Here is a 16,585-nt window from a genome sequence, read left to right as displayed (position 1 = left end):
CGCATGTACAGATGCCACAAGTTGCTGACCAATCAGCCCAAACTGATCACATTTTACTCAACCAATTAATCTGCTCAGTAAGTCCCCAAGTTACAAATAAAATTATGATTTATGTCTCCATATTTTATCAAAACATACTGAGGCAACCAAACCAAAACCATGACATAAAGAGAAAAGAAAACAGAAAACCGAGTGACCTCTGACTAATTACAGTCTTTTAGATGCATATAATTATCTATTTTATTGTGTTGAGTAGCTGCCATAATATTTGAAGTGGTGCAGCATGGTGATAAGATAAGGTGCTGTCGTAGAAGGTGCCATGCAGAAGCTTTTCCCAACAGAATGCATGGAGGGGAAATTTTAACGTAAGCCACCTTAAACATATCTCTTGGCCCTCCTACATGAGATAATAACAATGGCAAAGGATTGGGAATATATTATCTTTGCCTACCATCTTGACCAGAAATAGTACCAAAAGAGAGCTGGAAGAAGTACGTAAAAATTCCATTAGTTCAACGACATGAATTTTGTCAAATATTAGATTTTGGGGCGGATGCAGAAGCAAAAACAGAAAAATGAGGAAATGACCAGGAGTAAAAGCAGCGAGTTGAAAAGGCACATACAAGGGCTTAGGCAAGATCTCGGAAAAGGTGAGAGTTCCACTTCTCTGAAAGGCATATCAGAGGATAGAAAGAAAGAAAAGAAAGACTTGGATTTATATAGTGCTTTTCATGACCACCGGACATCTCAAAGCGCTTTACAGCCAATGAAGTACTTTTTGGAGTGTAGTCACTGCAAAATGATTTGCACCCAACAAACTCCCACAAACAGCAATGTGACGATGACCAGATAATCTGTTTTTTCTTATGTTGATTGAGGGATAGATATTGGCCAGGACATCGGGGATAACTCCCCTGCGAAGCCATGGGATCTTTTACGTCCACTTGAGAGAGCAGATGAGACCTCAGTTTAACGTCTCATCTGAAAGACGAATAATTATATTGAACAATCTTATGCACACTTCAGCAGTGAAACAGTTGTGCCTTTTCCTTTGATCGTTTGGGAAGTATAAGTCAGGAGATTTTGAAATGATTTTTGCACAATTATTAAGAATCTTTAATAAAATTCTGTAATTTAAATTTTGCAAATCAACTCAACATTGCTACCCATTATCTTATATTTATGTTATATGAATTTTTGCAATAATATATAAATATATCACTTGTTTGATTTCGTGGTGGCATCTACTGTGAAAAAAACATACTTTGGAAATATTCTGCTTTTTTTTTCTCTTTTTATAACCAAACGCTATCACACAACTAGTATGCATAGCTTAACCATATTTTACATCAGAAACAAAACAGTAAAATTCTCCTCGCAGCATATAAAAATACATCATCATTTAACAGCACAGAGTACACTAACATTGGAAGGATCGTTGACATAATTCTCAACATCAACTGGACGTCCTTGGTAAAAACATTGCTGGTTTTGACCAGCAAAACACAGCTAAAGAGTTTTTAATTTTTTTGTTTTTATTATATTAAGGGCTCTGTCAACAGAAGTTCCATCAATGCCAAGAAGAAAAAATCTCTGAGGGTAACTATCGTTACACTGATATTTCTATGAAGAGGAAAATTACATGTGGTTAGCCATTAAGTGGCACTAGCTACAAATAAAAAGCACTAAAATGATATTTATTGTGTGTGTGCGCAATCATTTGCCAATTAACAGAAAAGAAGTTCACTGTATTTAACTAAAGAATTCCAGTGAACCACTGTGTGACATTGCACGATGGCCATTTCTGAGTCAATAGTGTGTGACTGACTAGTGGATGAACCAAACTGTTTTGTGCACCAAACACTATTAATGATGGAAAGGAGCAAGAAGACTATGACATCTAGCAGAGAGCAAGGGAGAGGGTAGGAACAAATTACATTAGTTAGAAGCAAGAAGTAATAACATTGAACATTATAAATGCTAATTATTATTAATGGGTTATTAGATTATTTTTCAAAATGTATTTAGTTATACCCAGGTTTGTTTGGTAAAGTTCCAGTACCAGTAATTATTCCACTTATGGAAAGAGGAAGGAACTTGTATTTATATCATGTCTCATCATGTTCTCAGGCCATCTCAAAGCACTAACATCCATTGAATTACTTTTTGAAGTGCCGTCACTGTTGCTATGTAAGCAGAGACAGCAGACAATTTGCACACACTATGTGAAATAAATCACCAGTTTATCTTTTTTTGGTGATGATGGTTGAATGAAGAAGTTGACCAGGAAAACTCCCTGCTGGTCCTTGAATAGAGTACTGGGATCTTTTACATCAGCCTTAATAGGCAGGCTGTTTAACTTCTCATCTGAAGCACAGTGCATCTGACAACTCAGTTTAAATGTGTATCTCTTGTGTAAATGTTTGCAAGTGAAAACACCATTTAAATAGCTATTTAAGCAGTTGACATACATACTCTTGTGTTATTCCCTGATGTAAAAAGTGTTCAGCAAATATAAGATTTTATAAAACTCACCAAACTTTATACATTAAAATACAAAGTCAGAACCATCTATATAATAAGATACTTAACATTTTGGCCCGGAAATTCCATGGGTGTTCTCCTGCTCTCCAACTGGTGGAGCCCCAATGAAACCGTGTAAATGGCCAAAAATGGGCACTTGCACTGTTTCCCTGGGAGTTCTGCTGGTATCCTGCCCAAATTACAGCAGGAATCCTGGCGAACCCCTTTGGAATTTCAGGGCCCTAATGTCTGTGTGCAGTTCCTGTCTAAAAAACCTTACTTCCTGTTATATTTCATTTAGAATGAAAACTGCCTCTGTAAACTTATCATGCTGTTATTATATTCTCCCACCAGTGGTTTTGCAATAGTGCCTTAGTTTTGTGTCACCCAGCTCTTTAAACTGCACTACAGAGAAACTCCTATGCTCCATCCAACCCTACGTCTCTGCTTCCCAAATTGTCATAAGTTTTGCTATTTAACGATAAATAATAGAAAATTAAGATATTGTATAAAAAGAACAATGTCTGACTTTCAAAAGGAGACTGAATTAGATTTGTGTGCTTTGGTCTTGACTCCACATGTGCAACACCAAAGGAATTCGATTAGTCTTGGGACAATTGTGCAATATTTGTTCTCTGCAATCCTCACAGAAATATTAGAAGATCAAAAGTGGCATTAATATGTTCCCACAAGGATTTTTTAAAGTTTTCTCATGAAGTCTCAATATGACTTAATTTTAAGCTTAAACTCCTGCTTCCAGAAAGCTGATTATATATGTGACATAAGGTGCACAAATTGGTTTGACTCATAATAAGTGATATTTTGATTTATGAATTAAAGTTGGAGGGCAGAATCCAAAATCAAAATTATATCCTTCCACAGTTACTATTGCAACTTTTATGCACAAGTAAGCTGATTTTTTGAAGATTATATACTTTGGTGTGAAAATCTTTACTCAATCGTGACTGAAATGGGCGAGCGGTTTGAAACGACAACCCATTTTTTGCACTGTCAACTTGATGCAATGTGCAAAAATGACATGTTAACGTTAATCCATTTTATTTGCTTTCATCTTTCCTGCTTTCTAGAAGTTCATGATAAAGGTAAGTCAATCTGTCATTTTCAACTTATGATCCATTTTGAAAACAAACCAGTTATCTGATGGCTCAGTTTCAAAATCCTGTTGATCCGCAAAAAATGGTGGAAGTAACCCTGCCTGCAAACCATTAATGTCACGCTAGCAATAGTAGGTTGTGATTTATTGTATGTAAAAATACAAGTTCAAATCCTACCTCTCTCTCTGTTCAAAGAATGTTCTATTGATAGTTTGATAGGTATTGTGACTTGTGCAGATTGTAATCCGAAAACTAAAAGCTTCAGTTCAAACCTGTAATAAATGTAGATAGGTCTCCTTTGGCACTATACCAATGAAGTAGGACAAAGGAGTTGTAAGTAGAAACTTAACTCTTCTGATCATGAAGAAGAAATAAATACAAACTCTATTTAAATTTAAGTTTAATTCAGCCTGAAATTTAAACAAAAATGTCTAAACTAGAAAATGACTGATATGGGGGAAGAGATACATAAAGCAGTAACTATCAGCTGAAGGTAAATCTTGCATTCTGGCAATGGGCAGCGTGCACTGTTTTCTTGGATGTGTTAGCAGCATGGTAAAATCTAACAAAATCTGTTTGTTTTTTTACCTCAAATTATTAGCAAAAAAGCTAAAGGATGAATTTCAGAAACTCTAGTCAGGTGTCCTAGGCCGAACCATCTTCAGCTGCTTCATCAATGACCTTCCCTCCATCTTAAGATCAGAAGTGGGGATGTTCGATGATGATTGCAGTGTTCAATTCCACTCGCAACTCCTCAGATAATGATGCAGCCCTTGCCCGCATGCAGCAATATCTGAACTATGTTCAGATTTGGGCTAATAAGTGGCAAGATTTGGGCTAATAAGTGGCAAGTCACATTCGCACCACACAAGTGCCAGACAATGATCATCTCCAACAAGTGAGAGTCTTGCCACCTCCCCATGACATTCAGTGGGATTACCATCGCCAAATCTCCCACTATCAAAATTTTGGGGAGGCTCACCATTGATCAGAAACCTAACTAGATGAGACACATAAATATTGTGGCTATAAAAGCAGGTCAGAGGCTGGGTATTCTGCAGTGAGTGTCTCACCTCCTAACTCCCCAAAGCCTTTCCACTGTCTACAAGGCACATGTCAGGAGTATGATGGAATACTCTCCACTTGCCTGGATGAGTGCAGCTCCAACATCACTTGCACAAGGGCAGCATGCACATGGGAATACTACCACCTGCAAGTTCCCCGCTAAGTCACACACCATCCTGACTTGGAAATATATTGTCATTCCTTCATCGTCACTGGGTCAAATCGTGGAAGTCCCTCGCTAACAGCACTGTGGGAGTGCCTTCACCTCATGGACTGCAGCAGTTCAAGGCAACTCACCACCACCTTATCAAGGGCAATTTAGGGATGGGCAATAAAAGCTGGCCTTGCCAGTGACACCTACATCCCATGAATTAATTTAAAATAAATTTAATTGTGTGTTTTTTGAAACCGAAGATGTGCATGTGCGTGTGAAAGAGAGAGAAAGCACAGCATGGGAGACTACATTGATAATAGAATTGTTCAAATTACATTCTATAAAGTTCAGAAATCATATTGAGCTCAGTGAGTGAGAGAGACAAAGAGGGAATGTCTATCCTCACTCTAATTTGAGTAACTTTTGTTAAAGAAAATTTAATTTGCAAAGCCTCTAATTAACATTCGATCACCTCCTGTTGTTAAAAGGTAGGCAATGTCAACATTCTAATGACTGACACCTGTAAGACACAGTGACATAGAGAGAGGAAGAAATAGATAGACACACAAAGAAGAAATACAGAGTGAGACAGACAGGCATGGAGAAACATTTCTAGGGCATAATCCCCAAATCCAAAATTTAGTGTCTGTAGCAATCTCTGAAGTTACGAACCAGTGCTGACTGCCCTGGGGTATCACCATCCCTACATAGTGGTGCTCGGCCCACGCTTTGCCACTCCCCTCCTTCATTATCCCCCACTTATGACAGACACCAGAGGGTCAATTTTAACATGGTGGGAGGTTGGTGGAGGTGGATGGCAGTCCGGCACAGACTTAGTAGAGTTTAATTTCCGGGCCTCATTTGAAACCCACCAGCCGACTGCTCGACTGTTTCCAAAGTAAAGCAGCACCTAGCCAGCAAGGGACGATGGCCTGGAGGCTGGCTGCTGGCAGCAAGGTGAATCCAGGAGGGGGTATTTTGAGGATTCTCATAGATGAGCGCAGGGAAGAACCTAGGGCAGCAAAGAGACCAGATTTAGTTTTTATTTTTACATACTTACCTCAGCAGGCCTCATTGGCTTCCTGACATGTTCACCTGGAATAGCACTGCGCTGAGTGTCCCGCTCAGGAGCTGGTTAAATTTCCATGGGCATCCATACCATTAGCCCTTGGGTGTCCATCTGCCAGAAATTGCAGATCGGCAGGAATGGAGTGGGAAATGGAGACACTCCGGGGCTGAAATTCAGGGTCCGGATAAGGCCCATTACCGCCGTTTTGTGGCAGCCGTGCGGCGGAATCGAGTGGTCGCCGCATTGCAGTCGATTGGCCACCACGATCCAAATTCACCTCGGGGATTTTTCGGGCGGTCCCCACTTCCGCACCGCCACTGTCGACCGCCCCAAGTGCATCATCAAAATGCACACCGCTGCTCTCCCACACCTCCATCCCACTCCGCACGAAATTTACCTCAAAAAATCTTTGATCCACCGCGCGGTACCCCCAACAGTTTTTTCTGTCGATGCACCTTGTTCTGTGTGTGTGAGCCATGGCTGCGCGGCGGCCTTTTAAGGGGAGGGCGCACTGCTGTGACCCGCCATGTGTTTTTTTTGCCGGCCGACTTCCCGATTGGCCGGACAATTATGGCCCCGGGTTTGGCCAGGCAGCCTAGCACTCCCTCCTAGTTGCCAGGCCGCTGGCCGAGCCGAAACCCTCCCTGGTGGCCCAGTGGCCGAACCTAAAAAATTGCTGCTTCTCTCCCCTTTAAATGAGGGGAGAGACGTGGTGATGCACACGCGCACTGATGTCACCACCGCTCCGTCACTGACTGACAGAGGCGGAGACTTGGTCCCGGCCCAATTTCCACCCCTCACCAGCACTTACCGCTGCACTTCCGCCCCCATAATGACCGACTTCCGGTCTGCTCGGAAAAAAAAACCAAAGACCTGAATATTGATCAAGAGTCGACCTGTTCTGAGACAGCAGTAAAAACACTTAAAAAAATCGTAAGTGCCACAGCTTTCTGGCAGACCTGAATTTCAGCCCCTCCATTTTTACTGTCCCCACCCTGCTCCTTTACTGCTGATCAGGGAGAGTTAAAATAGCCACCACTGAGCAAAATCCACCTTCAGGCCCTCTCCCCACAAACAATTCTATGACCCCAATTCTAGAACTCAGTTCTAGAAGGGATAGAAATGAAACATACGTAAAGGAATTTATAGTGAATAAATGAAGCTTCTTTATGGTTTCTACAGAATAATGAACATAATTTTCAAATGTGTTCCCCAAAGCATAAGTAAAAATCCCAGAATACTGTTTAATAAAATGGATTTTGACACAGCCACTATAAATTAATGGATCTGATGTTACTTCTACATGATACAAACACCTATATTGTTAAATGACAGTGATATGCACCTCTCTGACTATTTACTACAGAGAAATTATTTACCTTTTGAGCATGTATTATATTTCTATATTTGGTGTATTTGTACAGAAATTAATTCTTAATTGAAAAAATATACTGATTTTGGCTCATCCAATATGATTTAGTAATATAGTTGAGTTTCAATCTTGAGAACTGGTATTTTTTTCTGGATTACTAGTTGGAAATTAATAATTGTGAGCATTAATACTTTGTGATTTTAACATTGATTTCTATCACTGTTGTTTTATTCTACTGCAGTTCCATCCAGTTCTTGTAGTTTTGATTTTAATAACTCTGTCTAATTTGTTGCAGTATTTTAATGGGTTCCATTTAACACTACTGGTTGCAGCAGATTATCTCACTATAGACCATACCTGGATCGGTTGCTCTTTATGCATTATCACTGTCGCAATTGTTTTTGCAGAATACGGGAGAAATTTTATAGCACAAGAGTTTCTCACTTTATGGCTGAAATCTCTGGCAATTAGCATATTGCTTGGAAAGTAATATTCTATTTTTATTTATAGGCAGCTCAGGGAGGTGGCCACAGAACCCTTCTTTATGGTCATGCTATTCTCCTTCGGCATGCGTACAGTGCAATGGTAAGTATAGGGACAAAAACAACGCAAATGAGGCCAACTGAAATATTGTCATTGAAACATACTTCTGTCACCCAAGGTGTCCTATCAGTGTATGTGTTATAATGCCTACAGGAAGAGCAGAGCCGCTTTCATCTTCCTTCCCCCTCAACCCTCCACTCCAGAAGAATAATTGTTATGGGGCTTATTATAGTTTTACGGTTTCAACAACTTACACTTGCATAATGTAAATATAGCAAAATATCCCAAGATGGTTTACAAAAGGTAACTGAGACCCAAGCAAGAACTGGGTGCAATTATGGGGAGGTGGCCAAATGCACGGTAGGAGAGGATAAACACCAAGGTGAGAGGAAGTGTAATCCAGAATGCAGGGTCACAATGCCTGAAGTAGAGGGCAACACACAGAAGTCCAGACACTGAAGTAAGTAAGGAGTGTGCTAAGACATAGGGCTGGAGGAGGTTACAGAGATAGAATGAAGTGAGTCCTTACTAAATATAATCAAGGTTTTTAAATCAATGTGCTTGGGATGGGAGCCAGAGAAGGCTGGCACAGACTACAGTGATGACAATGATAGATTTAACTCTATGTATATTACAGTTGCCTAAATGTTTGTGAAACTTGCTAAAGATATAAATATGTACGCAATCAAGTGATTCAGATTTGGAATATAGTAGCACACATTAGATTTGCAAAGACCTGGTAAACCAGCTGCCTAAACATGTTCACTAGTATCATGGGTAGTTCCTGTATCCAAATTCATTAGAAACTGTTAAGTATATCACAGTGCCCATAGTGTGACTAGTAAATGTTTATTCTCTTCATCCAGTATTGCTGTTGATAATTCTATTACTCTTTCCTCTGGCGGGGGAGTCCAGAACAAGGGGGCACAACCTTAAAGCTGAGTTAGACAGTTTAGGGGTGATGTCAGGAAGCATTTCTTCACGCAAAGGGTAGTGGAAATATTGAATTCTCCTAAAAAGCTAGGTCAATTGAAGATTTCAAAACTGAAATAGATCGGTAGATTTTTGTTGGGCAAGGGTATTAAGAGATAGGTAACCAATGAGTGTAAATGGAGTTAAGGTACAGATCTGCCATGTTCTAATTGAATGGCAGAACAGGCTTGAGGGGTTGAACAGCCTACTCCTTCCTGTTCCTATGTCCTCAGCATTCTGAAAAAGATTGTGCTCTGCTGGATTATGATTCACACTAGAGTGAACAGCACTGCTGAGAATATTACACCAGATTATTTCTTTGTGTTATCCTTTTCTGTTAGGCTGAAATGTTATATATATCCAAGTAACGTCGAAAAAAAAATGAATATTTTGTTCACTTTTTTTAATCAGTAAAAACATCTATCATCCAGCTTCGTAAATTAAACTCCAGTTTCTGCTTTGAGCTTTTAATGGTGTACACATTAATTAAAAAAAATATTTTAAATGTTTCTTCCTAGTATTTGACTTGTTTGACTACATCAAGATCTTTAACAGACAAACTAGCTTTTGATGTTGGGCTGCAAGAAGGTTCAACAGGTAAAAGAATATGCTGACTGTATCTTACATTTGTCATGATAAAAATGCTTTGGATTAAAAAAAAATCTGAAATAAAAAGCAAGTATCAGTAATGGCGACCATGAAACTATCGGATTGTCATAAAAGCCCATCAAGTTCACTAATGTCCTTTAGGGATGGAAATCTGCCGTTCTTGCCTGGTCTGACCTAGATGTGACTCTAGACCCACAGCAATATGGTTGACTCTTAACTGCCCTCTTAAATGGCCAAGCAAGCCAATCAGTTGTAAAAACCGTTACAAGACCGGCATCGACCTCGGCACAGGCTACGGACACAACGGCACACCCTGCCCAGTCGAGTCCTCCTCACCAATATCTGGGGACCTGTGCCAAATTTTGGAGAGCTGTCCCACAGACTAGTCAAGCAGCAGCCTGACATACTCATACTCACAGAATCATGCCTTTCACCCAAAGTCCCAGACTCCTCCATCACCATCCCTGTGTACGTCCTGTCCCACTGGCAGGATAAACCCACCAGGGATGCCGGTACAGTGGTATATCGTTGGGAGGGAGTGGCCTTGGGAATCCTCAACATTGACTCCGGGCCCCATGAACTCTCTTGGATTCAGGTCAAGCATACGCAAGGAAACCTCCTGCTGATTACCATCTACCGCCCTCCCTCAGCTGATGAATCAGTACTCCTCCATGTTGAACACCACTTGGAAGAAGCACTGAGAGTAGCAAGGGCACAGAATGTACTCTGGGTGGGGGACTTCAATGTCCATCACCAAGAGTGGTTCGGTAACACCACTACTGACCGAGCTGGCCGAGTCCTGAAGGATATAGCTGCCAGATTGAGCTTGCAACAGGAGGTGAGAGACCCAACACGAGAGGAAAACCTACTTGACTTCATCCTCACCAATCTACTTCTTGTAGATGCATCTGTCCATGACAGCATTAGTAGCAGTGACTACCGCACAGTCATTGTGGAGACGAAGTCCCGTCTTCACACTGAGGACACCCTCCATCTTGTTGTGTGGCACTGCCACTGTGCTACATGGGATAGATTCAGAACAGATCTAGCAGCTCAAAACTGGGCATCCATGAGGCGTTGGAGGTCATTAGCAGCAGCAGAATTGTATTCCACCACAATCTGTAATCTCATGGCCCAGCATATCCATCACTCTACCATTACCATCAAGCCAGGGGACCAACCCTGGTTCAATGAGGAGTGCAGAAGAACATGCCAGGAGCAGCATCAGGTGTACCTAAAAATGAGGTGCCAACCTGGGGAAGCTGCAACACAAGACTATATGCATGCTAAAAAGCGGAAGCAGCATGCTATAGACAGGGCTAAATGATCCTACAATAAACGGATCAGATCAAAGCTCTGCAGTCCTGCCACATCGAGTCGTGAATGGTGGTGACTATATTAAACAGCTAATGGGAGGAGGAGGCTTCCATGAATATCCCCATCCTCAATGATGGAAGAGCTCAGCACTTGAGTGTAAAAGACAAGGCTGAAGCATTTGCAACCATCTTCAGCCAGAAGTGCCGAGTGGATGGTCCATATTGGCCTCCTCCTGAGGTCCCTACCATCACAGAAGTCAGTCTTCAGCCAATTTGAATGACTCCATCTGATATCAAAAAATGGCTGAGCGCACTGGATACAGCAAAAGCTATGCCCCGATAATATCCCATCTGTTGTGCTGAAGCCTTATGCTCAAGAACTAGCCGTGCCTCTAGCCAAGTTTTTCCAGTACAGCTGCAACATTGGCATCTATCCGACAATGTGGAAAACTGCTCAGGTATGTCCTGTCTACAAACAGCAGGATAATTCCAACCCGACCAATTACCGCCCATCAGTCTATTCTCAAACATCAGCAAAGTGATGGAAGCTGTCATCAATAGTGCTATCAAGCGGCACTTGCTCACCAATAACCTGCTCACCGATGCCCAGTTTGGGTTCTGCCAGGACCACTCTGCTCCAGACCTCATTACAGACTTGGTCCAAACATGGACAAAAGAGCTCAATTCCAGAAGTGAGGTGAGAGTCACTGCCCTTGGCATCAAGGCAGAATTTGACTGAGTGTGATATCAAGGAGCCCTAGTAAAACTAAAGTCAATGGGAATCAGGGGAAAACTCTCCACTGGCTGGAGTTATACCTAGCACAAAGGAAGATGGTTGTGGTGGTTGGAGGTCAATCGTCTCAGCCCTAGGAGATCGCTGCAGGAGTTCTTTAAGGCAGTGTCCTAGGCCCAATCATCTTCAGCTGCTTCATCTATGACCTTCCCTCCATCATAAGGTCAGAGTTGGAGATGTTCACTGATGACTGCAGTGTTCAGTGCCATTCGCAACTCCTCAGATAATGAAGCATGCCCGCATGCAGCAAAACCTTGTCGACAGTCAGGCTTGGGTTGATAAGTGGCAAGTAACATTCACACCACATAAGTGCCAGGCAATGACTATCTCCAACAAGCGAGAGTCTAACCTCTGCCCCTTGACATTGAATGGCATTACCATCGCCGAATCCCCCACCATCAACATCCTGGGGGTCTGGACCAGCCACATAAATAATGGGCCTGAAATTCGGGTTGGAGGCTTCCTTCGGACAAACACCTCCGATCCGAGAATTTTTAATGAAATTACCTGGTGGTCCCGGAGGCGCCTGCGATTCCTGTGCAAGGACTTCGCTTCCTGTGCTTAGGAGCATGCTCCCGTCCTCGAGGTTCAGATACAGAAGGTGCAGTCACGTGTGACTACACAACCAATCAGGTACAGTATTTTCATTAATAGCAATGAGAACCCTGTATCTATCAGTTCTTATAGCTACTAATGAGAAAGAAATCTCTAAACACACTAAACACAATATAAAAAATAAAAAACACACCTCACATAAATAAAATTAATTGAAATTAAAGTTCATTAAATGTTTTAGAAAAAAAATTGGGAGGATTTTTGTTTAAAGTGTTTTAATAGGGTTTAAAATAAACTTACGTTAGTGGACATGATTTTTAAATAAAAATGTGTGTTTAATTTTTATTTTTATGTGTTTTAAAACTCTTACGCTGGTAAAAGTAGGCTATGTGCCTGCTTTAAGCAGGCGGAAGAGTTTTAAGGACATTCGCTGGGCAAGAGTTGGGCAAATAGCGCAATCTCGCCTGCGCTGTGGGGATATGGAGGATCTGTCATGCACATCGCGCACTGAAAACCGGCTTTTGCGGGGCCTCGCCAAGTCCATACGTATTTCGTATGAAGCCGGCGAGGCCAGAATTTTTGCCCCAATGTGGCCACAAGAGCTAGTCTGAGGCTGGGTATTCTGTGACGAGTGTCTCAGTTTCTGACTCCCCAAAGCCTTTCCACCATCTACAAGGCACAAATCAAGAGTGTGATAGAATACTCTCCAGTTGCCCGTATGATTGCAGCTCCAAAAACACTCGAAGCTCAACACCACCCAGGAAAAAGCAGCCCACTTGATTGGCACCCCATCCATAACCTTAAACATTCACTCCCTGGAGCACCGGTGCACCATGGCTGCAGTCTGTACCATCTCCAAGATGCACTGCAGCAATTCGCAAAGGCTTCTTCGGCCGGATCTCCCAAACCCGCGACCTCTACCATCTAGAAAGATAAGGGCAGTAGGTGCATGGGAACACCACCAACTCCAAGTTTGTCTCCAATATACACACCATACTGACTTGGAAATATATCGCCGTTCCTTCATCGTCGCTGGGTCAAAATCCTGGAACTCCCTCCCTAAGAGCACTATGGGAGTACCTTCACCATACGGACTGCAGCGGTTCAGGAAGGCAGCTCACCACTGTTATGTATTGTCCATGTACATTAAATGTATAGATACAATGGTGCGCCATAAGGGACACTGTGGTGGGAGACCCGAAAGTACCTGCGAGACAGAGTATAAAAGGCTGCCCACCACACCTGAGGGGCACTCTGGAGTTACACAATAAAGGACCAAGGTCACAGCAGTTACTACAACACCAGACTGTGTAGAGTCAGTGATTTGAATGCTACATACATCACAAATTGGCGACGAGGACACGGACGAGCTCTTCATGCAACCATAATTACTTTGGGCACGCTAAAGGATTTCACGGAGGGTAATGACTGGGATGTCTTTACGGAAAGGCTCGAGTACTATTTTATAGCAAACGACCTGACAGGGAACACGAACGCACTGAAAGAGAAGCATAAGGCGATATTGCTGTCCAGTTGTGGCGATGAGATTTAACGTCTCGTCAGGGATTTTCTGGCACTCGCGAGCGCCAAGGACAAGTCATATGAACTCATTCGTAACCAACTGAAACCGAAGGAGAGCATCCTCACAGCCAGGCACAAATTCTACCACCACTGCAGACCTGAGGGCCAGGATGTCACAAAATATGCTGAGGCCATCAGGAGACTTGCGGCGCCATGCAATTTTGGCACACACCTTAACGAGGTGTTGCGAGACGTCTTTGTTATGGGGATTGGCCATGAGGGTCGTCGACTCTCCCCTGCAAAGTCTGAGAGTGAGAAAGAGGCACTGGAACCAGCAGCAGCGCTGACTGAGCTGGAGAAGAGAGAAGGGCTTCGACGGGCTGCTCCAGCAGGCACCGTCGGCCCGCAGGCAGAGGTGGCCATTCTCGGGGCTTGCAGCGGGAGGAGCGGTGAATCGGCAGTTTCGGGAGCGGGACTCGCTCGGCGACGTCGTGAGGGCCGGTGCTCCGAGGAGAGGGGCTCGTCCAGGATCGGCTGCGGCAGTGAGGAGGTCGGCTCCGGAGGACGTATGTGTGTGTGTGGCGGTTCCCGGGCAAAAAGGTCAGCTGCGTGGGGTGCTCCGGAGGATGCGGCGGTGCGGGGGCCGGTGCATTGCAGCTTCCGGGTGCGTTCAGAGTGTGGTGGAGAGGGAAAGCAGGCAGCAGCAGCAGAGTTCTGCAGAGAGAGGCAGGCAGGCACCAGCAGAGCACCTAAAATGGCGGCGCCCAGTAGAAACCTCGTGGGAAAAACAAAATGGCATCTTAAAATGGAAATGTACCTGGGAGTCTTAAAGGGGCCTTACACCATTGGCGGTCCCCACAAAGAGACTTTTGTAAGGGCAAGTGTGAGTCAAAATGATTACTGTGATTTGTATGATGACGTGATTTATGACAAGAGTTAATATTTTGATGCCAAAATGATTACTGTGATTAAAATGATTGATATGATTGGTGAAAAGAGTTAATATCACAATGCAAAGTTAAAAGGGTTAATGGATCTGTGACTAACATAACTAATATATTAATGTGATTTCTGATTTTATGTGATTTATGCAATTGTTCAGCGGCTGCAGACAAGCCGCAAAGGCAACTATTTTCTGAGAACAGAGGCAACGCACTAGTTGCCATACCCTGTCTCAGCACAGCCCATTACCTCGGGCAAAAAGGGGCAGTATGCCGCCACCATACCTCACCCAGTGGAGCTGGGATTTAATAACTGTTCAGTGTACCTGCAACCTTTTGATGTAACTCTTCAACGCATCTATATGTATCATACAAATGTACTGTCTATGTGTACCTGCTTTCTACTGGAGATTATGTTTGTGTACTTGTATCACCCATGTAAGGACTGTTAATACCACATGCTTGCACCGGATCGCAAGCATAATCTCTACATGGGGGGGAAGAGGGAAGTGGATGGTCATGGACTCACACTCACAAATCAACCAGGACGAACAAGGCCGAGGTTACCGGCAATTTGCTTTTGGAACTGGGGGGGTGGTGGGGGGGGGGGAGTGAGACGTTATGTATTGTCCATGTACATTAAATGTATAGTTACGATGGTGCACCACAAGGGACACTGTGGTGGGAGACCCGAAAGTACCTGCGAGACAGAGTATAAAAGGCTGCCCACCACACTTGAGGGGCACTCTGAAGTTACACAATAAAGGACCAAGGTCACAGCAGTTACTACAACACCAGACTGTGTGGAGTCAGTGATTTGAGTGCTACACACATCACAACCACTATCTTCTCAAGGGCAGTTAGGGATGGGCAATAAATGCTGGCCTTGCCAGCGACGCCCACATCCCGTGAACGGATAAAGAAAAAGATTTTGCTTCCCAAAGGGCCAAAAAGTGCCACAAATGTTAAACATCCACTTTTAAGGATATTGTATTTTAAAAAAAACTTCATAAGAGATTTCTCTATTGAATATCTCAAATGGAGGCCAATCCTCTACCATCTGCTTTGTGCCTCGGCGAAGTTAAATTTGATCTTCTCTCTAGACACCTGTTGCTAAAAAAAAATGAGCTTTTCTGTTGCTTCAGTGTAATGCTGAGGAATGTTCTTTTGCATTTAGTTTAAAAAAAGATAAGCCTCCAAATCGAACATTTCATTTCTGACAATGTTTAGGTGAAGCATGCTGGTGGACCATTCACCCCGCTTCCAAACAAAGATCAGAAGGAGAAAAGGTGCGCATCGGTGATGACCTTATTCTGGTCAGTGTTTCATCAGAGCGATATCTGGTGAGTAGACTTCAATCTGTTACGAATTTACAACAGAATTTAACTTCACTTCCATTAAATTGATTTATTTCACAATAACCAATTCTTCGATTAAAATAAGAACAGAATATACTGGAAACACTCAGCAGGTCAGGCAGAATGTGTGGAGAGAGAAACAGTTTCTCTCTCCACAGATGCTGCCTGACCTGCTGAGTGTTTACAGCATTTTTTGTTTGAATTTCAGATTTCCAGCAACCGCAGTAATTTGCTTTTCTTCTATTAAAATTTGCTTAATATAAATTTGCCTTATCATTAAAAATAGTTATAGATATGATGTAATGGGAGAAGCTTTTGTAGAATCTGAATGGTTATTTAGAGGTGCAACGTCTGCTTTTTTGTATTTATAACATTTGGTGTAATGTTGCAAAAGTACAACCATGTCAGTTAGACTACTTTTTTGCAGTTGTGTTACACATGACACAATGTGAGATGCCACATTTCTGTATGTTTTCTTTTTGTTTTGTGACTGCTCAGTTGATTATAGCTGTTTTCTGTTGGCAGCACCTTTCTATTTCCAACGGCAACATACAAGTGGACGCCTCCTTCATACAGACACTGTGGAATGTACATCCCATAAGTTCAGGCAGCAGTGTTGCAGAAGGTGAGATCTTCACTAGTTTGTTTCATGTTTACAACATGAAGCCTGAATGTGTTG

General features: G+C 42.6%; 1 protein-coding gene across 4 annotated transcripts in view; it reads left to right on the top strand.

The window, feature by feature from the left end:
* ryr3 (ryanodine receptor 3) overlaps positions 1 to 16,585 on the top strand; it is a 561,329-nt gene that overhangs the window by 154,856 nt on the left and 389,888 nt on the right. For all 4 annotated transcript variants that reach the window (XM_070878983.1, XM_070878984.1, XM_070878982.1 and 1 more), the window contains exons 4-7: positions 7,809 to 7,883; positions 9,332 to 9,410; positions 15,779 to 15,891; positions 16,432 to 16,531. In XM_070878983.1, coding sequence (XP_070735084.1) covers positions 7,809 to 7,883; positions 9,332 to 9,410; positions 15,779 to 15,891; positions 16,432 to 16,531 — 367 coding nt within the window. The remainder of the gene's footprint in view (positions 1 to 7,808; positions 7,884 to 9,331; positions 9,411 to 15,778; positions 15,892 to 16,431; positions 16,532 to 16,585) is intronic.

The sequence above is a fragment of the Pristiophorus japonicus genome, chromosome 4 (genome assembly GCF_044704955.1).
Source record: "Pristiophorus japonicus isolate sPriJap1 chromosome 4, sPriJap1.hap1, whole genome shotgun sequence".
Lineage (NCBI taxonomy): Eukaryota > Metazoa > Chordata > Chondrichthyes > Pristiophoridae > Pristiophorus > Pristiophorus japonicus.
The sequence above is the reverse complement of the archived record's forward strand: the minus strand, read 5'-3'. Positions and strand labels throughout refer to the sequence as shown.